At 36.8% G+C, this 23,297-nt stretch overlaps 1 protein-coding gene and 1 pseudogene across 2 annotated transcripts; one reads left to right on the forward strand and one right to left on the reverse strand.

Moving 5' to 3' along the window:
* Positions 1-9,216: 9,216 nt before the first annotated feature.
* Positions 9,217-10,721, forward strand: LOC131042330 (uncharacterized). 2 transcript variants are annotated; one of them, XM_057975682.2, is made up of 4 exons: positions 9,220-9,523; positions 9,654-9,695; positions 9,824-10,137; positions 10,404-10,721. In XM_057975682.2, the coding sequence occupies exons 1-4, from the start codon at positions 9,353-9,355 to the stop codon at positions 10,549-10,551; spliced, it is 675 nt and encodes a 224-aa protein (XP_057831665.2). In that variant the 5' UTR covers positions 9,220-9,352; the 3' UTR covers positions 10,552-10,721. The 2 variants fall into 2 exon arrangements, with proteins under 2 accessions (XP_057831666.2, XP_057831665.2); XM_057975683.2 differs by lacking the exon at positions 9,654-9,695 and having other exon boundaries at positions 9,217-9,523.
* Positions 10,722-13,826: 3,105 nt separating this feature from the next.
* Positions 13,827-17,437, reverse strand: LOC131042326 (pentatricopeptide repeat-containing protein At2g13600-like; annotated as a pseudogene).
* Between the last annotated feature and the right edge of the window lie 5,860 nt (positions 17,438-23,297).

The following is a 23,297-nucleotide window of genomic DNA, read 5'->3' on the forward strand; positions in this document are numbered from 1 at the left end:
TATAACATGCCATGTTAGTCACATGCAGTTACAGGGAGTGTCAGTTGCAGATGTGTATAATACATCGTGTTGGTTGTTGGAATGTTATAGATAGAGTACATAACATGTAGATTATCTCAATCTACAAGATTGTGGGAGGTGACTAAGATGTCAATAGCACGATGGTTATGTGATCAGAGATGTCAATAAAACGCAAGTTGAAGTGTGCATAACATGCAGGTTATTGCTACCTATGATGTTGCAAAATTGTAGAAGGGATGTCAAGAGGTTGCAAAGAAGTAGGTAGTAGGTGTGCATAACACAAAGATGGGAGAAGCACATATCTTGTAGGTTATGCAGTCATGCATAACAGGTCATGTTATGCTACACAAATGTTGCAAGTTGTAGAAGAACATGGACTATAAAGTACAAATCAGCATTGGAGCTGATCTAAATATGCCTCACAGTGTGTTGGACCCATCCAGTTTGATTCATGAGGACTACAGATTTAAATATGTTGCTTCATGGCAGTTCGGCCAGAATGGCGACTGGAATCGATGACCTTTGTCACTTATCACAGTATGCACTTAACTAGAAAGTCTGAGTTGGATTTGAGTGGTCCCCACTTATTTAGGTGTTTTCATATGTACATGTGTTGGCGAGTCAGTGGTTTTCTTAAGCTATGTTGTGTTTGTGTGGGACCTATAGTGCATGTGCTAGCATCCTCCTACCCTGCGACATGCTAGAAGGTAGCCAAATGATCATGCGAAATAACATTTAAACAAAGAAGATGTGGCATCCCACCATCCTGCATCGTTGATGACCAAAGAAAATTGGCCCTACGAGATAAGAAATAGATGGAAGGATAGAGGCTCCCCGCTATCTCGCGTTATCAAAATGTGAGAAGAGATGGTCATGTGGGGTAACACAAGGAGAAGGGAGAAATGTCCCATGCTATCCCCCACCAAAGAAGACCTAAGAGAATTAGTTTGTGGGATAAGAAGATCAAGGAAGAATTACCATTGTCCTGCACCATTCAAGGTGGATATGCGGTGGTTACACAGGATAATATAGTGAAGGAAGAGAAGGATGTCGCAAGAAGTAAGATGGTCCTAACCCCACACAATTTCAAAACTTGTACAAGGTGTTGTATGGACTAAAAAAAATGAACGGAGTCTCTTGAAGATGCTTACCCCACACAAGTAAGATGGGCTCGTAGATGATGGTGCGGGACAATGAAGGGAAAGAAAGGCTAAGAAGGGAGAAGCGTCCTGCTATCCCGTAACATGTTGAAGGATGGAAAGAGGACCTTGCGGGATATGATATATGGATGATTGTTTGCATCTCATCATCCTACAGCGACAAAGTAGTCATTATTATCGTTAGAGGTGTTTCAATAGACACGTTGGAAGCTCAATTGACATAGAGGTCCACATGGTAGGTTGACTGTAGTTCACCAAAGTTGACTGATCAATCTAGACATCCAATAAGAAGAGTTTGATGAGACTTGTGCATGCTGATAGGAAAGATGATCTTGGTGGCAGTTGATCAAGTGTGACTAAGTGATTTGGACGCCAAAAAATAGAGACAAGTGGCTTCCAGGTGGTCGAAGGACGAATCATATATGTCAAAGTCGGTGAATACTGAAGTAGTACATTTAAAGGATGTTGTTGTCGATCTTTTCAGAGCAGGTCAAGAAAGTGTGAAGAACACGTTAATGGTGGACCAATGCAGACAGGTAAGCGCTGGCTCGAGAGGATCATCAGGAAAGATATCAAATCTTATGTTTAGGCCGAGATTACTAAAGTTAGTAATCAGAGTACAAAGAAGACTAACAAGGATGAAGTTGCATTTAATGGAGGCCCTATTGTAGTTGATTGAGAGTCTCAAGAATATCCATGACGAAGATATGAGACCAAAGATTACTAAATATAGTAATCTATGCTCAAAGACATAATCTAAATATAAAAGGATGCTAGAAGGATGCATTTATTATTGACGACTATCTGATTGAGAAGAATGTACACAGAATCCAATCAGCCTACAGACATTATCTCTTGGGAGCTCAAGAAGATCAAATTTTAAATCGATCCTTGGAGGGAAACCTTGTTGGTACAGAGATGATTGAATGAAGTGGTAGTTGATAAGATTTGATAGTAGTAGATGAGGTGTCTAAGTTTGTAGAATTGCATGGACAAGTAGTAGAGAGAGCAGGGAGATGAGAAGCTCAGAGTACACCACAAGTTAGGTGTGCAAGTTGATGAGGAGGAGTTGCGAGTGAAGAAGAGAAGTGAGAATAGGTTGCAATAGACAAACAAGAATATAGAGACATGCATTCAAAGACAAGTGGAAGAGTAGTGAGTGCAGCTAGTAGTAGAATTGAAAAGGGGTAAGCAGCAGAAGAAAATTATCAAGTAGCAGTAGTGTGGGAGCTGAAAGAGAAGGAAGGAATAGTAGAATGTAGTAGTGAAGGGTAGCAGTGTGGACAAAAAAATAAAGTATAGAAGATAGAGAGACAAGAGAGCAGAGTTGAGGTAGATAATACAGTGAGTTATACTAGTGCAGTCACCGGTTAGGAGGGACCTCAAAGAGATCAATCTGGACCCGGAAGAAAGAGAAAACACAACGGAAACAAGAGGATATGATGGAGGAAATGCAAAACTGAATGAATTGGATCATAAAAACTGATTACAGATAATCGGTAACATTTGGGATACAAAATGTGGCTCATTGGCTTGCTACATACATGCTCAATTACAGAATTGGTCAACTTTGAACCTCTAAATCCTAAGATATATCTTCTATATTTTGTCTTGATGAATTATGATGCTTAATTAAATTTATTTATATGATCAATAAGGATCTGGTCAGCCCAAGAGGGATCAAATTCCAAAGAACAAGATCAAACATGTAAACCACCAGGTTGGCCTCCTCCAAAGAGATTCCTCTGAAAAATCAAAAGGATGAAGTGTGGATCAATGGGAAGGTCGGCCACACACCAAGGAACATTGGAATCAACAAACTGGGGTTCTGCAAGCTACATAAAGGATCCACAAGATTCACCAATAGAAAATAGGTCCAGGCGGTTCTGGTGTTCTAAGCCAGAAAGCTATCTCGGAATCCAAAATCGATAACTTGTCATAAAAAGATCCAAACGTCTCGCAGTTTTGGGATAAGGAAGATAATCATGTCCATAAGCAAAATCTAGTTCCACAAGATCCGGTGAGCAAAAGCAAGAAAATGCAGAAAGAAATGTTGAAACTGCAAAACAGGAACAAACTGAAAAAGAAATATTTTTGGTTGATGCAAGATTGCCAAGAACTGGGGATGCTCCTGCATCATATACACATTGTGAGAGGTAGAGAAGGAGGATTGAATCAAGTAGAGGTCAAAGAGATAAATGCAGAGATAAGAAGAAGACAAAGAGCGGAGAGAAGAGAATAAGAGCATAACAGTAAGGTGTTACAAAACCTCATTTGTAACAAGGTGCATAATTTGTTTTAAATACATATTTATTGTAATTCTCTGAGTGGGTGCTTATAGCAGGGGTTGGTGCTCCTCTAGGTTGGTGCCCATAAAGCTAGTGTTTGGTGCTCCTTTGGGTTGGTGCCCATAAAGCTTAAGGGGTTGGTGCTCCTTCAGTTGGTGCCCTAAACTTGTAACCAATGATTTACTTGTGAGGCTGGATTGGAGCAATAGACTCCAACAACATTTCTCACCGAGGTTTTTCCCCACCATGGGTTTTCCTCGTATATTCTTGTGTTATGAGTTGCTCTCTGTGTGTGTGAGTGATAATGTGTTTTATATCTTTGCTCATAGCATTATGATTATTGTGATTAAATTTTAGATCTTTTAGAATTTAAAGTTTTTCTATTACCACTGATTCACCCCCCTCTCAATGGTCCATTGTGTTCCTTCAATAAAAAATCCACATGGTTGGAAATAACAAGGTCACAACGTATGTTAATACATATTATCATCCATAGCTTTAAAGGTATCTATAACCATCAATAGAAATCATGTCAACAACATATCCAACCCATAAACTACAAGCACAATATCCCTAGTATAACCTATGAATGTAGAAATGGTAACTCACATTACATGGGTAATGTCAAACTTAAAAAAGATATAAGGCATACCAAGTATACTAATCAACAATTAAACCAAGGTATGGAAAGTAATCAAAACCATGTAATAAAAAATAACACTCACAATGATCCATGTATGCAACATAAATCCATTGCATGCTCTCTCAAAAGAAGTTGACATGTTTCTCCCAACTCCACCACACTAAACTATTTTAACATGACCCTCTAGGAATTAGCAATAGAACAAAGAGAGAAAACTTGCGAATCATATCATATAACATGTCCTTCTACCAATACCTCAAATTGCTAAGTTGTGGCAAGTAAGATCTTCTTCACAATCTCAATTGAAATGCCTTACAAATACTTGACTATTCAATCTCAATTATCAAACAAAACATATATATCTCATATAACCAACATGATGTAAGTCTCTCTAACCAAGGAAGATCAAACTCAAATCCATTCCTAAAATGAGGAAATAAACCCAATAACATCTCTTGAACTCTTCATAAATATCATCATAAATCAAAATCACATATACATGAAGGTAAACATTCCAAAAACTCCTCAAATGAACCCTCCAAAACTACCAAGCATAGTTTAAGATGCATATCCATGATAAGATAAAGTATAAAACACAATGCACTAGAAAATAAAATGAGCATTGATAAATTTTAGATAATTATAAGTTGATTAAACCAAGAGTGGTAAATGAGATTGCGCCTTCATGATACACCAAGCCACAATGACTCTCCAAGAGTATTCTCTTCTCAAGTCTATTATGAACTCACATTCATATAAGCTCCTCAAACTTCTTATTGAAACCTTCAAAGAGAAACTATAAAAAAAAATGTCTCTTAACTTTATAGAATTCCAACCTTACCTTAGTCTCTAAGTATCCATGAGCATATTAAATCAATAAATCTATGCTAAAATCTAAATACAATAAAACATTGGCATAATCTCCCAATAAAAATATTAATATTAAAACACTTGTAAACCTCTAGCCTAGTTTGCATACATAAACACAACAAAAGTATAATATTAGACAACAATTAGATTAATAAATAACTTAAGATCAATGAAGCTATGACTAATTTAATAATTAAATAGAAAGATTCAATTATGTAGGTTGGATCAAACCCATCCAGGATGATCTTGTGTCACAAGATTAAGCTCATTTACACATACTTCCACACATCCAACTTTATCCTATTCTTTTTTATACTTATCCCCATGCATTCACTATGATCAACCATTTATTGTGCCCATCCTTGCACCCATCCCCATGTATTCATTTCACAACTTGACATGTACACTTCCTTGTCCTAAGTCAATCCCATGGTATGTGAGTTGACTCTCTAAACCATATAGAATTTGACCCCTGAAATTCAAATTTTGTTAACAACCACCTTTTTCACTAGTTATTTATGAGTTGACTTAAAAGTAGTTTGCACAATTCATTTATGTATCTTGGAATTTAAATGCATTCAATGTGCATTAATTAATATCCAAGCATCATCAAAAAAACTTAATTGTTATGTAAGGAGAATCATTTTAAGACTATTTTGATAACACTAAAAGTAATCATAATCTACATTAAAGTCATCTACAACACATGGATATTTGAGAGTGTTGTCTTTCATATTTATTCATGACCATAAAGTCAATCTAATCAAGAGGGTCAACCTAGCAAACATCAAAGACAAGGGAAACACATTTTCTAATAGCCTACAGTAAGCTACATCAATCTAACAAGTTTCGAAGCATTTTCACACATCATATTAGTACTAGAGAGAATGAGATCAATCCTACACACTATAGATTCAACCTACACAAATTTTTATGACTATTACAATTTCAAGGCAAGGAGTATCTATTGACCCATCTATATCTTATACTAAGATGACCATATTTTGCATAACATCAACACTCAATTATTTATCACAATTCCAAAAGCTAAATACTTAATACCCTTTATTTAATTTTTGAAAATAACATATGCATACTTATCATTTCTAATCATTATATTAACTAATCTCAATTAATTTATACTTTGTTTATATGCATTCATTTACTTAACTAGATTTATACCAAATGGTTCTTTTACCATAATGTTTATTGAAAGGGTATTAAGAATGGAATACAAGACTTTTAAAATCCTTGAGATGAAAGATAGTCTACGAGACAACAAACCAGGTACTAATTTTTATTTGTGATGAGCTGATCTTTTACTATTCATTTTGATAATGAACTCTCTCATTCTCTCAACCTTCTCACTAAATAAACCTTGAAAAGAAATTGTTGATAAATTTGTAAAATTTTATCTAAACCTACACAAGAGGATCTAGCTGAAAAATAAGAACACAACTTGTAGTATAACAGAAGAGAAAATTGAGAGCAGAATAAGAACAAAATTGTTTCATTAATTGATTTTCAAATGAATAAATTTACAAGGATATATAAAACCTTCGTGAAAGCAAAAAACAAAGGAAAAGCAAGGGCTTTTTAGAAACAGCAAATCCTATGTTAGCTTACAATAAAACCGAGCAACCACAAATTTCAAATCATGGAAATAAAATGCGATAAACATCCATTAAGGATGGATAGAGAAGCTCAGTAAGGCAAGGAAAAAGTTGTGTAAAGTAAGGTGAAAATTTGGGTTTCAAGATTGCGCTAACACCCCCCCTAAGTCTAACTAAGAAGACTAAAGCCTAAGGAAAGAGGAAAGAGGGAAAACCCAGTGGGAAGAAACCCCCCCCCCCCTCAAAAAATATACACTAATTCTGCATGGCGGCTTCTATATTGCAATATCCTTCACCCAAGAAAGTCTCGCAGAAATTGAATTTGAAAAGATAGGAGCCCATATGTGCCTCCACAAAGAAGGAGAAAGAATGTCAATACAAAATGTAGCATGGCGAATGTTGTAGTAGGTTCCTCTGCAACAAATTATGCCTCTTCCTTCTGGAAGATAGAAACCTTGAGTTGTCAAACCGTTGAATTCCCACTCAAGTGAAGTGTATGAAAGAATCAAGATGAATGGTTCTCAAAAATACTCATATTTCTCCAATTTGATACTAAACTGTGACTTTACCATACAAGATTCAAGAACAGTGTCCACTGAAGTGTGAGATTTGTTCGGATGTGAATCAAGATGTGGCAAGATAGTAGCATGGAGTGGTTGAGAGAGAGAAAGAGAATCCAAACCAAAAGAATATGCATCTCGGTGTGAGATGACATTGGAGAGATGGTATGCGTACTCAATGTTGTCATCATGATCAAGAAGAGATTCAACAAACAAATGATAAATATCTGATAGGATGATATCTCGCTCATCAAGAGGACAAGAATGAACTTGTTGAAGAGAATCTGAGGTAGCATTCGAAGAAGCCAAAATCTTTGTCAAACTTGTAGGTGGAGGTGAATGAATAGCTGCCAATACTAGAGGTGTAGAAAGAGGAGAAGTAGGAGGAGATGTCTCTGTGTAATCAAGACAATCAAGACTCTTCCAATAAGCAATTTCATCTTCAGTGTCATCATCATACATAGGATCATCATCATTATCAAGGGAGAGAAGCATGTCTATAGTCGGATCATCTGGGAATGGAGGTTTAGTGGGATCTCATACATTTCTCATAAAGTGGTCCAAAGAGTGCGAGGGCACTCAATGTGTGATAGAGCCCATGATGTGTGTTCCCCAACACTTAAACCAATTAATCCGAAGACATGATCATTTGTACTTTCCCATGTAGATTTTTGCCAACAAGTACTTGGTTATGGAATTAACCCATACAAATGGGGCAATAGATGAATCCATCGACAATGCTTTAGGATTCCATCACACCAGGACTTGTAGTTTCCTTCTTCCAAAGTGATGATAGATGGATGATATTTAATTCTCATTTAGACTTAGATTACCCCCTTTTGGAACTTTATTTCAATTCATGAATACATAAACAGAATTAACAGACAACCTCCAAGGCAATGAAAATTTTCATTCTAAAACAAATCTAATCTTCCCAAACTGCAAAAGATTGTCAATGCTTCTTCTTTCCAACATCCGTGCACTCTAATACCATGTAAAATTTTATCTAAACCTGCACAAGAGGATCTAGCTAAAAAATAAGAACACAACTTGCAGTATAACATAAGAGAAAATTGAGAGCAAAATAAGAACAAAATTGTTTCATTAATTGATTTTTAAATGAATGAATTTACAAGGATATGTAAAACCTCCATGAAAGCAAAACACAGAGGAAAAGCAAGGGCTTTTTAGAAACAACAAATCCTTTGTTAGCTTACAATAAAATAGAGCAACCGCGGATTTCAAATCATGGAAATAAAACATGCGATAAACATCCATTAAGGATGGATAGAGAAGCTCAGTAAGGCAAGGAAAAAGTTGTGTAAAGCAAGGTGAAAATGTGCATTTCAAGATTGCGTTAACAAAATTACTTATGTACTTGAACTCGATGTGTTTGTATGCTTTTAAATCTAAAATAAAGTGGTTTTCTATTTCTATTATACAAAGGACACAATCTCTTGGTAAACCTCTTTTCATCTTTTCCACCTAGTCATTTCATATTGAAGACAATGCAAATTAATCCTCAACTAAATAATAAGAATCTTTAAGAAATATTGACCTATCTTACAATAATACTTATTGAAGGGTTTTAAGAATAGAATACAAGACTTGTATAATCCATGAGATAATTGATAGTCTACGGAACAACAAACCCTACTATTTTTCATTTGTGAAGAGCTAGTCTTTTGCTATTCAATTTGATAATGAACTCTCACATTCTCTCAGCCTTCTCCTCACTAAATATATCTTGAAAAGAAATTGCTGATAAATTACTTATGTACTTGACTTGGATGTGTTTGTAAGCTTTGAAATCTAAAATAAAGTGTTTTTCCATTTCCATTGTTCCCATTGTACAAAAGACCCACTCTCTCTTCCCAAACCTCTTTTAATCTTTTCCATTTAACCATTTCACATCAAAGACGATGCAAGGTAATCATCTAAACAATAAGAATCTTTAAAAAATATTGACCTCTAAATAAAAAATTTACCAATATTAAATAGAATTAAACTCTTCAAAATATTATTGCTTCTTCCTTCTTTAACTAATGAATGCATGGGACCACCTTTGCAAATGAGATTTGAAAGGCGGGAAAATCAACCTGAATTTAACGTTTAGAACAAAGTTTAAGTAGCACAGAGCACTTGCAGAAGAAGCGAGAGAGAGCATTTGCAAGCAAGAAAGACTGGTGTGGTGTTAATGGGGAAGGAGAAGAAAGAAGGAAGAAAGGCGGGTTGTAGTGTGGCTCATGAAAGGCTTTCGCTCGAAAACTACGCGCAGATTTATGATGAACTCCGCCACAAAAAATCTCAGCTTCCCTCCACTTCACCCCGTCTCAACCGTCTCTTAACCAGGGAAAACATTCGCCGGGTATTATCACAATTCTATTCTTAATCAGATTTTACAGACTTAAAGACATTTGTCTGCCAACTGTAATTTTTCTGCCTTAAAATGGCAAAGAAACACTAATATGTTTCCTACTGCTCTGCAATTTTTTCAGATGTTGAAAATACACGGATTCTCCGCCTCTACATTCAAAAAAGTATGATTACTCTCGCAAGTCCGGTCCCCAAAGGCAGATTGATATGAAAATGGATGTGTATTTACTGTTTTCAATGTATTTTTTCAAGGTTTGCGCCTTATTTTACTTGGCCTTATTTTTCTATGCAGGAAGCTTTGCTTGAGGGGCTTCAGGATATGGAAATTTTTAATCCGCATCGGTCCAGTGCGGATATCGGGAATTTTGACTGCGACCTGTCGACGGAAGAAATGGAAAGAGATTTGGAGAGTTTGGGATGGGTGGAATGTCCCTCAAAATCAGTTAATGGCTTCATGCCTTTTCCACAGTCTTTAATGTCCGCTCCAAACCCTGTGTTTACAAAGGTTTCCAATTCAGAGAAGAAGATTTCGAGTTTGTCGTCTAAACTTTATGAAAATGAGGGCTGCAAACAGTTGCTTTCCTTACAGTCCGCGACAACAACATGGTAAATGTTTTTCAAGCGTTTCCACTGAAACTACTTTTCGTTATTTAAAAGAATCTCATCTTAAAACTTCTTTGATCAAGATATTTAGGATTTCCAAGGCCTAAATTGTAAGTAACGTTTCAAATATTCTGTTTAGATTTTCCCTGATCTTCTCAATTGCGTGTAATTCGGAAATTGAAGGCCATGGCCAAAATTTCCGCTAATCTTAACTGTTAGGACTTGTTATGTTGAAATAGTTTCTAATTATGCAAATGCACTGTACGCAGCATGCAGCATCTTTCAAAGTCAGTCACTCAGATAATCAATTCAGGGCCAGCGAATGCATCTGACGAGGAAAGATTAGAGGTAGCAACGAGTTCAAGTGTGTCGTGTAAATCAAAAGTTGACAACTCGGATTCAATTGCAGGCCTTTAATTTGTTAGGGACATTGGAAAATAAATTTTGAAAATCACAGCAGGCTTCAAAGTTCAACACTGAACTGAGCTGTGTTGATTTGAACAAATAAATTTAAGATGCATGCGAAGTTCTGGCAGACATTTTTTAACCATTTTTTAAATTCAAAAATCCCAGACGGTTTTCGTGTCTGTAGTTTTTGTGTGTGTGTGTATTCAGATTTTAACTTTGCATTTGAAATGGATTTATATGGTAAAAAGTAGCACAAAATTTATAAGGATAATTTGATAAAGTTAAGCGGTTTGTTGTTAAGTAGACGCCTCTGTAAGTTTTGATTGATTAGACAGAATTTTTATCGCAACCAAAGCTTCCACATTAAGAATCTGACCGAATTGCCTACAAGTATTTCTTGTATTTCAATCATGTGATGTTAAATAAAGAAATGCTTTACATTGAAATCGGCACCTTGCAGATCTTTGTGTAAACAAGTGGTGACAAATGAATTTCGCCTCTTCTAAAGGCAATCAAATCTCCGTGGATGATTTACGGCTTCCAAAGTCCATATTTAATTGAAATCGCTTGTACAAAGAACCTGTGATAGAATTTTGCCTACATATTCATCCTGACGATGGATCAAACTAATCTGGATTCCGGTCCGAAACGTTAACGTAATCAAAATTGTGCTAAAGATTCTTTCTAGAAACTTTTTCTTTTGAGGTTTTAACTGTTTTAGAATTCTCGTCATCAAATTGGAAGGATTGAATGAATCCTCTCCACCAGAGTCTTCAGGATTGTGGAATTTATAAATCGCTAGCTCGATGCATTTATTAAAGTATCTTAGCCTGTCCCCTGTCATGTTCCTTTTGTCCCGGAAACAATAAAACACAATGTTTGTGGTCACTAGGTTGGCTTTCAGGCTGAATTTGTAGAGAATTAGCTGATTTGATTTGCTCCACATTGTAATTTCTAAAAGCTGGTGTGAGTTGCCAAACATTGACAGGTTTTCAGATATGGTGCATGAATTAGATTTCGTTGAAAAATCCCATTCATGGTTGATATGCACTGCTTTAAAGAATATGTATGCCTTTTATTTATTAGATGCTATTAAGTTATTTGTTTCCATTCTTGCTCCAGTAACTCTGATGGCTCTATCTAGTCTCACTGAATTATTTACAACGATACAAGCAAGTGGAGAAAGGTTCAAATCCATTAACAGATAATAAATTTGCAGTGTTTTGTCATCTTGTTCTAAATTTTATTGTTAAAAAAAATGCAAGGGTAATGAGAACCGTTTCATATAAAAAATATCAAGACATTTGTATGTTTTTATTTCACGCATTCTGCAGAACCCATCCTGGATTCCAATATTGTCATTTGTAGGAGTACTCATTAAACTGTATCTAAGGGACAGAAAGCTATCCATAAACCTCAAGCCACTGGCATTCTCAATCAGCGATAACACCCACCACAATTTGAGCTAATACGCTTAATTTCAGTATAAGTGTGCAATCTGCCTAAATTAAGAGGGATTCGAACCACACGGTATGCAAACAGAAGTCATCTTCCTAGCATCCATAACGCTCCGTTCCGAAGATCGGAAACAATTGTTTTTCTTTTTACCTTCTCTATGTATGGAGTGTTGGATGAATTGAAAAGACGATATGTATGGTTCCTGTAGAGGGTAAAACAGCTTTGCACAGTTTGTCTTCCAATCGTGGAAGACGCATATGGTACATCTTTACAGGCTATACAAAAATATTACGAGCAATCTATCCATCCACAATGACTACGTGGTAAGCCCAGCAAAGAAGCGTCGCCAATAATCCCACAAGAACATTTCCTATTTTTAAAACGACGAAAAAGATTGACATCTCTAAGAATACTTTATTTGCCTGCAATTTTTGAGATTAACTTGTTGGCACCGTGGCAATCATCGATTCGCCACACACTATTGACATAACTGAATTAGCTTTCCAGGCAATGCATCAGAAAGTCCAATTACAGCTGCCAACTTGTCACTGCAATGACAGACATGTTCTTTCTGCTTCTCATCCATGTCGTTCAACACAAATCACATTTCATGTTTATACCGTGCTATTTTCTCTGGCAGACATTTTTAACCATTTTTTAAATTCAAATATCCCAGACGGTTTTCATGTCTGTAGTTTTTGTGAGTGTGTGTGTATTCAGATTTTAACTTTGCATTTGAAATGGATTTATATGGTAAAAAGTAACTCAAAATTTATAAGGATAATTTGATAAAGTTAAGCGGTTTGTTGTTCAAGTAGACGCCTCTGTAAGTTTTGATTGATTAGACAGAATTTTTATCGCAACCAAAGCTTCCACATTAAGAATCTGACCGAATTGCCTACAAGTATTTCTTGTATTTCAATCATGTGATATTAAATAATGAAATGCTTTCCATTGAAATCAGCACCTTGCAGACCTTGGTGTAAACAAGTGGTGACAAATGAACTTCGCCACTTCTAAAGGCAATCAAATCTCCGTGGATGATTTACGGCTTCCAAAGTCCATTTTTAATTGAAATCGCTTCTGCAAAGAATCTGTGGTAGAATTTTTCTTACATATTCATCCTGACGATGGATCAAACTAATCTGGATTCCGATCCGAAATGTTAACGTAATCAAAATTGTGCTAAAGATTCTTTCTAGAAACTTTTTATTTTAAGGTTTTAACTGTTTTAGAATTCTCGTTATCAAATTTGAAGGATCGAATAAATCCTCTCCACCAGAGTCTTCAGGATTATGGATATAATAATCCCTAGCTCGATGCATTTATTAAAGTCTTAGCCTGTCCCCTGTTAAGTTCCTTTTGTGCCGGAAACTATACAAGCCTGAAGAGGAATACCAATTTGTGTCAAACAATAACACTCAATGTTCGTGGTTACTAGGTTGCCTTGGAGGCTGAATTTATAGATTTGCTCCAAATTGTAAATTCTAAAAGCTGGTGTGAGTTGCCAAATATTGACAGGTTTTCAGATATGGTGCATGAATTCCGATCTCGTTGAAAAATCTCATTCATGGTTGATATGCACTGCTTTAAAGAATATGTATGCCTTTATTTATTAGATGCTATTAAGTTATTTGTTTCCTTTCTGGCTCCAGTAACTCTGATGTCCATCCAGTCTCACTGAATTATTTACAACGATACATGCAAGTGGAGAAAGGTTCAAATCCATTAACAGATAATAAATTTCCAGTGTTTTATCATCCTGTTCTAAATTTTATTGATTAAAAAAATGCAAGGGCAATGAGAACCTTTTCATATTAAAAAAATCAAGACATGTATGTTTTTGTTACAATCCATTGCTTCGCGAATTTTGCAGAACCCGTCCTGAATTCCAATATTGTCATTTGTAGGAGTACTCATCAAGTTTTATGAGGTATCTTAGGGACAGAGAGCTATCCATAAACCTCGAGCCACTTGGCATTCTCAATCAGCAGTAATCCACACCAAAATTTGAGCTAAGACACTTCATTTCAGCAGAAGTGTGCAAGCTGCCTAAATTTAGAGGGATTCGAACCACACGGTATGCAAACAGAAGTCATCTTCTTAGCATCCATAACGCTCCGTTTCGAAGATCAGAAACAATTTCTTTTCTTTTTACCTTGTCTATGTATGGAGTTTTGGATGACTTGAAAAGACGATATGTATGGTTCCTGTAGAGGGTAAAACGACTTTGCACAGCTGTCTTCCAATCGTGGAAGACGCATATGGTACATCTTTAAAGGCTATACAGAAATATTACAAGCAATCTATCCATCCATAATGACTACGTGGTAAGCCCAGCAAGAAGCATCACCAATAATTCCACAAGAACATTTCCTGTTTTTAAAAATGACGAAAAAGATTGGCATATCTACGAATACTTTATCTGCATGCAATTTTGAGATTAACTTGGTAGCGTGGCAATCATCGATTCGCCACACACTATTGACATAACTGAATTAGCTTTCACAGGCAATGCATCCGAAAGTCCAATTACAGCTGCCAACTTATCACTGCAGTGACAGACATGTTCTTTCTGCTTCTCATCCATGTCGTTCAACACAAATCACATTTCATGTTTATACCGTACTATTTTCTCTGTTTGCAACTATAAATGTGAATTGTCTCCTGCAGCAAAAATATGTACACGTTTGTCTACTTCAATCCAACTACATCCAGGCTTCTTTTCAACTCTCTTATCATTCATCATTTTCCGTATATGCTGAATATCATCCCATCAGCCAGCTGCAGCATAGATGTTTGAGAGCTGCACATAGTGTGCAGCATCTGTAGGATCCGACTCAAAAGGAGAGTTTGCCACAAGTTCTCCTAATTCAAGATTTTTATGGATTCTACGAGCACTAAGAAGGGATCCCCACACACTAGGCTTAGGTTTCATTGGCATTTTGTAGATGAAGTCACATGCCTCATCTAGGCACCCTGCTCGGCCAAGAAGATCAACCATGCAGCCGTAGTGTTCCATTGATGGTTTAACATGATAGCGTCGGTTCATTAGATCAAAGTATTGGAGACCCTCCTCCAGCAGGCCTGCATGGCAACATGCAGACAAAACCCCAAGAAAAGTAACTTGGTTTGGATTAATTATCCTCTTAAGTTGTAACTGTTCAAACAGTTTTATGGCCTCCATGCCAAAGCCATTTATAGCGTACCCAGCAACCATTGTATTCCAAGAGACAACATTTTGCTCAGACATATTGTCAAATGTCATTCATGCATCTTGCAGGTTACCACATTTTGCGTACTTGTCAATAAGCGCAGTCCCCACAAAAACATTAGAATGGCATCCACTTCTAATTATTTTTCCATGGATTTGGCTTCCCTGTTCCAGAGCAGACAAGTTAGCGCATGCTGGGAGAATACTGGCAAAGGTTGTTGAGTTTGCCTTCACACCTTCAACTTCCATTTTCCGAAAAATTTTGACGGCTTCTTCGCCTTGTCCATTTTGTGCATATCCTGCAATTATTGCAGTCCACGAGATCATGCTCGGTTGATGCAGTCGATCAAATACATCACGAGCATTCTCCATGCTACCACATTTTGCATACATGTCTACAAGAGCATTCCCCACAAAGATATCAGCCTGGAATCCTCCCTTCTTGATTTCTTCATGGATCTCTCTGCCTTTCTCCAGAGCCACAAGGCTGGCACATGCAGGAAGAACGCTGGCAAAAGTTTTTGCATTTGGTTTCACACCTGTCCTCCGCATTTGCTGAAAAAGTTTCAGGGCTTCTTCAGCATACCCATTCTGTGCATAGCCTGCTATCATCGCAGTCCAGGACACAGCATTGCGATGAGGCGTCCTCTGAAAGAACTTCTCCGCCTCCTCAACGCGCCCGTTGTGCAGATATCCTGAAATGATTGTATTCCATGAGACAACGTCTTGTTTAGGCATTGTATCAAACACTCCGTGTGCTGCATCTATGCTCCCACATTTGGCATACATGTCAACAAGAGCATTGCCCACAGTAACAGCATACTGTAATTCACTGCTCAGTATTTCTCCATGGATTTCCTTCCCATATTGCAGAGCAGATAAGTCAGCACATGCAGAGAGAAGGCTGCTGAAAGTCATAGAGTTTGGGCGAACACCTGCAGACCGCATTTCTCCATAGAGCTTAAGCGCTGCTTCGCCATAACCATTCTGTGCATATCCCACAATCATTGCAGTCCAGGAGACCACATCCCGATGAGGCATCCTCATAAAAAGATCCGCAGCCTCCTCAATCTGCCCATTCTTTGCATATCCTGAAATCATCATATTCCATGATACCAAACTTAATTGAGGCATTTTATCGAACACATCGCGTGCATCCTGCAAATTCCCAGTTTTTGCATGCATATCTAGCAGAGCATTGCTCACAAACACATCAGACTGCAACCCTCTCCGAACAATCTCTTGGTGAACCTCCTTGCACTGTTGTACGCAACCCAGTTTCCCAAAGGCAGGAAGAACACTAGCAAATACGAAGGCAGAGGGTTGAATACCCTTTCTTTTCATTTCGTGAAATAACTCCAAAGCCTCTCTGTAAGGACCGTACCTCGCGTAGCACGAAATCATCACGTTCCATGACACCCCATCTCTTTCTAAAATCCCATCAAAAACTCGTCGTGCGTCTGAAACACTCCCACATTTGGCATACATGTTCAGAAGCATGTTTTCTAATATTTTATCTGGCTTTAATCCGCTCTCAGTCATATGGGAATGGATGAATTTGCCCTCTGCGAATGCCTTCTTAGCTATACAATCCTGCAGCAGGCAAACATAGTCTACCTGTTTATCAGTGGCATACAGTGCTTCCTTCAGATTGTTCCAATGCTTACAAGTGCTAATGTAATAATCATGGTGTTCTGCGATTTCGGTATTCCTGCTGAAAATTATTCGATAATGGTATGGGGTCTCTCTACAACCAAACGATTTTACTATTTCTCCCCTTTTAAGCAATTTTGTAATTGTTGTCATCGATGTAGGAAAAGCGGCGTGGATTTGTTAAATTTGAGGAATGGGGAATATCTCTCTCGATCCCTCAGTGCTCTGGTATTGTTTAGAGAATCTGTCCATCGTTCCTCATATTTCATACCAGTCACCATATCCATGTTTTTCTATATCCGAGTTCTCATTCTTCCAAGAGCATTCATTTCTGCCTCTCTTCCTCTTACAGTATTATAATGACTTCGTGCCAATACAGCCATCTTACCAGCATTTTGCTCCGTCACTAAATCTTTTAAAACAGAAGAGATCATACAGCTGTTGAAACACTGTAATGGTGAAATTTGTATTTCTGATAGCAAGGATTAGTGGTGCATTAGGGCTGTACTTTGGTTTGATAGGCATGTTGGTTTTTTTTAAGATCATTGTGTTGTTTTCAGTTTGGACGAAATTTTCATTGGTTCTAATTTTTATTTAGTTTTGTGCTCGATACAACCAGGTTCTTATTGAGTAGATCCCTTGGTTCTTTTAAGATCATTGTGTTGTTTTCAGTTTAGACTAAATCTTCATTGATTCTAATTTTCATTTAGTTTTGTGCTGGTTGTAGATCATTGTGTTGTTCTCAATTTGGACTAAATCTTCATTCATTATAATTCTCATTTAGTTTTGTACTTGATACAATCAGCATTGGTATTCAATATTTACTCTTTGATAGGTATGGTCATAAAAATTTAAAAATCGTAAAACATGCATATTTTTCTTTTTTAATTTTTGAAAAAGATTTGAAATAAGCACCATTTAGGTGCCTACAACATAAACTTTGCCATTAAATCAAGTGTCTTTGACAAAAATATAAGTAGTTAATTTTAATGGTAATAGAAATCCCTTATTCAATATATGTTGTGAGAGATTGGAGTGCAGTATTGGTTGAATTGACTAGTAAATTGGATTGAAATTGCATGTAAATGATTTTTTTTAATGAGGAAGGTATGTAAAATTTTGCATATGCGTGGTATTTAAAGGTAGAGGAAATATATAGATTTACTAAATTTCTAATTCTTAAAGATTGTTATATATGGTATATTTTAATATTCAATCTTTCTAATGTTAATCTATGGATTTTCAAAGTTCGTATCATTTTCAACGAGGAAATTTTTTTAATATCATTTAATGAAATTCTTTGTGACAGATCTTTTTGGACAAAATGTCAATAGATGTTTGATATGATCATTCAATTTAGTTGAACTACTTTGTTTGTCACTCTAAACACAATAAATACAAAGTGGCCATGCTTGCACAACATCATGCTTAGCCTTCCACTTTCTAATCTATATTCGAATCTCTAACATGTTTAATAAAAGGGATTAGTTGTTATGTGACAATTGTTTTCCTTAACAATTATGTACTTGTAATATGATTTGACTATGCAAGGAATAAGTTTTTTAACCTAATCTTGATCAAACCAAATGATACAACAAATTTTAATAAATTAAATACATCAAGGCTAATTGAACAAGGATTAAAATCTATACTAATGAATTATATATTGTATTACCTTGAAACAAATTACAAAAATCATTTTATTCAATTGTGCTAACTTTCTCTAACTTGTACATGTGTTTTTTGGTTTCATCATGTGTGGACTCGCACAATATTGTGAACACCACATGTAACAACATTAGGACATGGAAAGTAAATAACCAACAACATTAAAACTATATGAAGGGTTATGTAAAGGTTGTGTGAGTAGTATTTTTGTGAGACATGCCTTCATATTGGATTTGATTGACTATTTATTGGATAACATGGGCTTCAATGAGGTCATTGATGGCTTCCTAGATGATGGTTGGTCTTTGACGGAAAGTGGGTTCACATCTTACTTCCTCTTATGGGTTTCCTTATTTTGGAGGTCATGTCCTCTATGTTGAGGCATCGATGTTGTTGTAGGTTCATAACCATTGTTTCCTTTTCATTAATTTAGATAATTTTATGCTTGTGAGGTACATTATATCTATGTCTTGATTACCTACCTTGCATATGCAAAATGTGTCACTATCATTACTTCTCTACTTGATACAAAAAACATCAATCAAAATGGGCAAATAGGTATATTTGTGGCTATTATGTATTACTTTGAGGACAAGTCCTTGTGTTGTTCCTACTTTATAAATAGGTGATTTTGGAGGTAGTCAAGTCATCTATCTCTTAGCCCTCACAAGAAAAGTGAAGAGATAAATGAACATTAATTGCTTATTGTTATCCTCGATTTTTGTATTACAAAAATCGAGGGTACTCCGCAAATTTTTGCCCATTTATGGTTTCAATGCTCTATGCACGCTTTACAATATATTTTGTCATCATAAGCGTGTTTATTTTTTCCCTTATACCTCCTTTTCACTTATGTGAAATTGTGGTGCAAATCAGCTTTGTAAACCTGATTTACACCAAGTGTGCCTTTTTGGTGCAAGTCGGGTTTGTAAACCCAATTTACACCAAGTGTTCCTTTTTGGTGCAAGTTAGGTTTGTAAACCCAATTTTCACCTCTTTTTAATTGTTTTGCTCATTATGGTGCAAATCAAGTCTGTAAACCTGATTTACACCTCATAGGTGCAAATCGAGTTTACAAACCCGATTTGCACATATTTATTACATTTTGAGTTATTAAATATCCTTATGAGTATTTCAAATAGGAGTCTTTTCCTCTGGTTTTATAGCTTTTGATCCTCATTCAACCCGTTTTGCTTGCTAGAAATCTGGAGAGGAGAAGATTGTATCAAATTCCTATCGGGTATGAATCTTTCTCCCCGATTTTATTTAGGATTTTGAAACCCTTCTTTCGTTTAATCGATGCTTTTCTTATCTTAAACTTTGTATCATAGATGATGCCACATGGGATTATTGGCCTGAGCAACATCATCTATAAGATGTCGCTTAGGTCAATAGTCTCGAGTGACATCTGGTTTCATCTCTGATTTCGCATTATATTGAAGTGAAGCAGTGAGTCTCAACCTCACCCCATTTTCATTTTTCCCAAGTATTGAATGTTTTTGAACTTCCATCGTGTTGTAGGTGGCAGGGTTGTAGGCTCGTCACACACCACATTATGGTGTGTAGCGGGTCTGCGACCCCGACACACACCTCGTATTATTTACTACGCTATTTTCCACATCATTGTGGTGTTGGGTGGGGTCGTAGGCTCGCCCCACACCACATAGTGGTGTGTGATAGGTCTACAACCCTGACCACAACCATTCCCTAGTCTTTTTATGCTTTGAACTACTCTTGTGGTGTTGGGCGAGGTCGTAGGCCCGTCCTACACCACATAGTGGTGTGTGGTGGGTTTGCAACCCTGTCCACGACCACTACCTTCTCGTTGTTTAGTAAGTGTTTGGTGTTTGGCGGGGTTGTAAACTTGTCATACACCAAGCTTGGTGTTCGGCTAGTTTACAACCCCGCCAAGAACCAATTTGCCTTTCCTTGTGTTTTAGAGGTGTTTAGCAGATTTCTAAACCCGCTCTCCACTTTGTATGCACTGCTTTGCTTCTTTTAGGTGTTCGATGGGTTTATAACCTCGCCCAACACCTACCTTTGCAATTACACTTTTCAAGTGTAGTTTGGGTTTCTAAACTTGAATTACACCTAGCTTTGTCCTTCCTAAGTGCAATTTGGGTTTAGAAACCCGAATTACACTTTGTTTCTCACTTTTCCTTAAGTGAATTTTTCAAGCTTATAAACTTAAAATTCACTTATTGCACATGTACATAAATCAAAAATTCTACATTCAATTTACCATGGAGATTTCAAGAGGTTTTTTGAAAACCCTAATGGCCTGAACGTACCATTTTCTCAAGATTGTTCAATTCAGATGAACTAAAAGATTGATCAAATGTATCATTATAATACTGATGATTGTCATTTTTCTCGGTGTTATTATCACAAAAATGACAGAAGCTTCTCCAAGCAAGAGGGTGATGAAATTTAAAAAGCAAGATCCCCATCTGGTCTTCCTGCCTTCTTTAGTCAGCTCAAACATTGATCATATAAGGGATACAGAGAGAGCTCATGTTGACCTAGCCGATTTTATCAAGAGGATTAAGAATCCACCTTCATATCATGACTTGGAAGTTGTTATCAACAACGGGATTCGTATGGTTGCTATTTTCCAATGTCACAAGATCTTGAATTTGTTGTGGCAACTATAAATCACTTTGACCCTTCAAGCAAAAGTGTCAAAGATACCAGTGGCAAGAAACTGATCAGGCTTGATGAGGATTTATTTGATACTATTTTCAAGTGTTCCAGCATTGAGAAGTACTCAGATATAACAATTCAATCAGCTCTGGCCTACTTTGATAGGAATTCTGACAAGTGCAGAAAGAACATTAATGATAATTGGCTAAAGACCTTAAAACCTACCATTGCAAGATGGTCGAAAAATATTCCTAGATGTGACTTCATTGAAGAAGTCAATGATTTGATAACTCTCTTGAGCGGGGTGAAGGGTCTTACCACCTCTAATACTTTCTACAAGTAGATATATCAATACATTTACGTGACTAGGAAAATAAAGAGAAGATATTTTAGGGAAAACATATCAGTGATGCTATCTGTGAGCAAATCACCAAGGTGCCTACCACACTCAAGTTTTACATGACCTCATACTTGGTGTATGTTGTTGCTTCCATGAGACACTTTCCTGGACTGCCTACATCTGAAGACATAAGGGAGATTGAAGTAATAAGTACTACTCTCAATTAGTTCTTCAAAATAGTTTCAGTCATTTTTGGAGAGTCAATGATGCCTTCTTTGGGTATCATATGTATATGTTCAATAAGGACTTATATAATAAGAGTTTATGACCATGCCCGGGAGGTAGTAAACTAATATGGTTGCTTGTATCTACAATTTCCAACTTTCACATACCTTAGGGTTGAATGCTTCAATGGTGAGCCTTTCATGCTCTCAAGATATCCTTTTTATAAAATTGTGTTGATGGAGCTAGTTCATCAAATGGTGGTAGTTCATGTGGCCCAATCCGGTTCTTGTAAGACAGGTCTAAAGTTTTCTCTAACCATTGGTAGATATTTCATTACTTCCATTTTCAAATCTAGAGCGATGGAGGAAGAAATGAGGAGAGCTACTATGAGGTTCTTCAAAGCTAGGAAGGACTTTGACTACAGGGGAATGAGGAATAAGCTGAAGAAGGCATATGTTCATGTGCAACGCATTGAAGATGTGTGGGTTGATTGTAGAACCGAGCATGATGTAAGGAAACTTGACTATTATCGGCTGACAATTGATCAAATCAGGGAGTTTGATCTCACAGATATTCCAGATGACCTAGAGGATGATGGCAATGTTTTGAAAATTGTCTATGTTGACAACAAAGTTTCCTCTACTCCTTTGCTTCTCATCCAATTGTCACAAAAAGAGTGTACTTCCATCAGAGAGTGGTTTCAAAGTATTCTTGCAAATACAAATACATGGCTCTCAAGAAAAGGTATTCCATTGAAACCTTTCTCCTTTGGTTTCGATGATGACATTGCTAGCCCAATGGGAAGGTGATGGGAAGGAGGCCTAAGATTAGGACCAAGAGCAAACAAGATCCTACCACTCCAACCAAGGCTCCTAAGTTAAAACTCACAATCCTAGGACTAAGAAGGGAAAAGTTTAGGGAGAGCCTTTAATTTCAAATATTTATGAGACATAGGAGCCCAAGGGTGAGAACCTTGCTAAAGAATCAATTGATATTGTTCAGTTGGAAGGAGATCAAGAAGAAGACCAAGAACAAGGAGATTTTGATGAGGAGGAGTTACCACAAGCTGATAAGTCCTTACCCCAAGTATCTATTTCCTCACCTATTTCACAGGTTCCTATCTCTACTTCTGAGCTTGAACCTCCTACGGTTACTTGCACTTCCCCCACAAATGTTATTCGTATATCCTCCACTAGTGCTAGTGAGTTAGCTCTAGATACTCCTCACGACAACATTGAGAATGTCTTCTCAATTTTTCCCACATTGTCCAGGGTATCTGCGACCATGATGGATGACTTTGATAAATTCATGAATGAGTCGGTTCCTAGGTCCAATGAATCATCTCTTAAAAACCCTCTCCATGTCGTTGCTTCCCCTCTTGTAACCACCACCGTTCAAGATTCTATCAATCCCTCTCATGATGTGGTAGCAGGTGAGGATGATGATTCAAATTTACCACCATGGTTGATGCCAAATGTGATTAAGAGAAAGAAGCAGGCAATGTTGCATGAATATTTTGATTTTAATCAACTTGTTTCTGTCAAACCCAAGATT

This window comes from Cryptomeria japonica, chromosome 6, assembly GCF_030272615.1.
Source record: "Cryptomeria japonica chromosome 6, Sugi_1.0, whole genome shotgun sequence".
Classification (NCBI taxonomy): domain Eukaryota; kingdom Viridiplantae; phylum Streptophyta; class Pinopsida; order Cupressales; family Cupressaceae; genus Cryptomeria; species Cryptomeria japonica.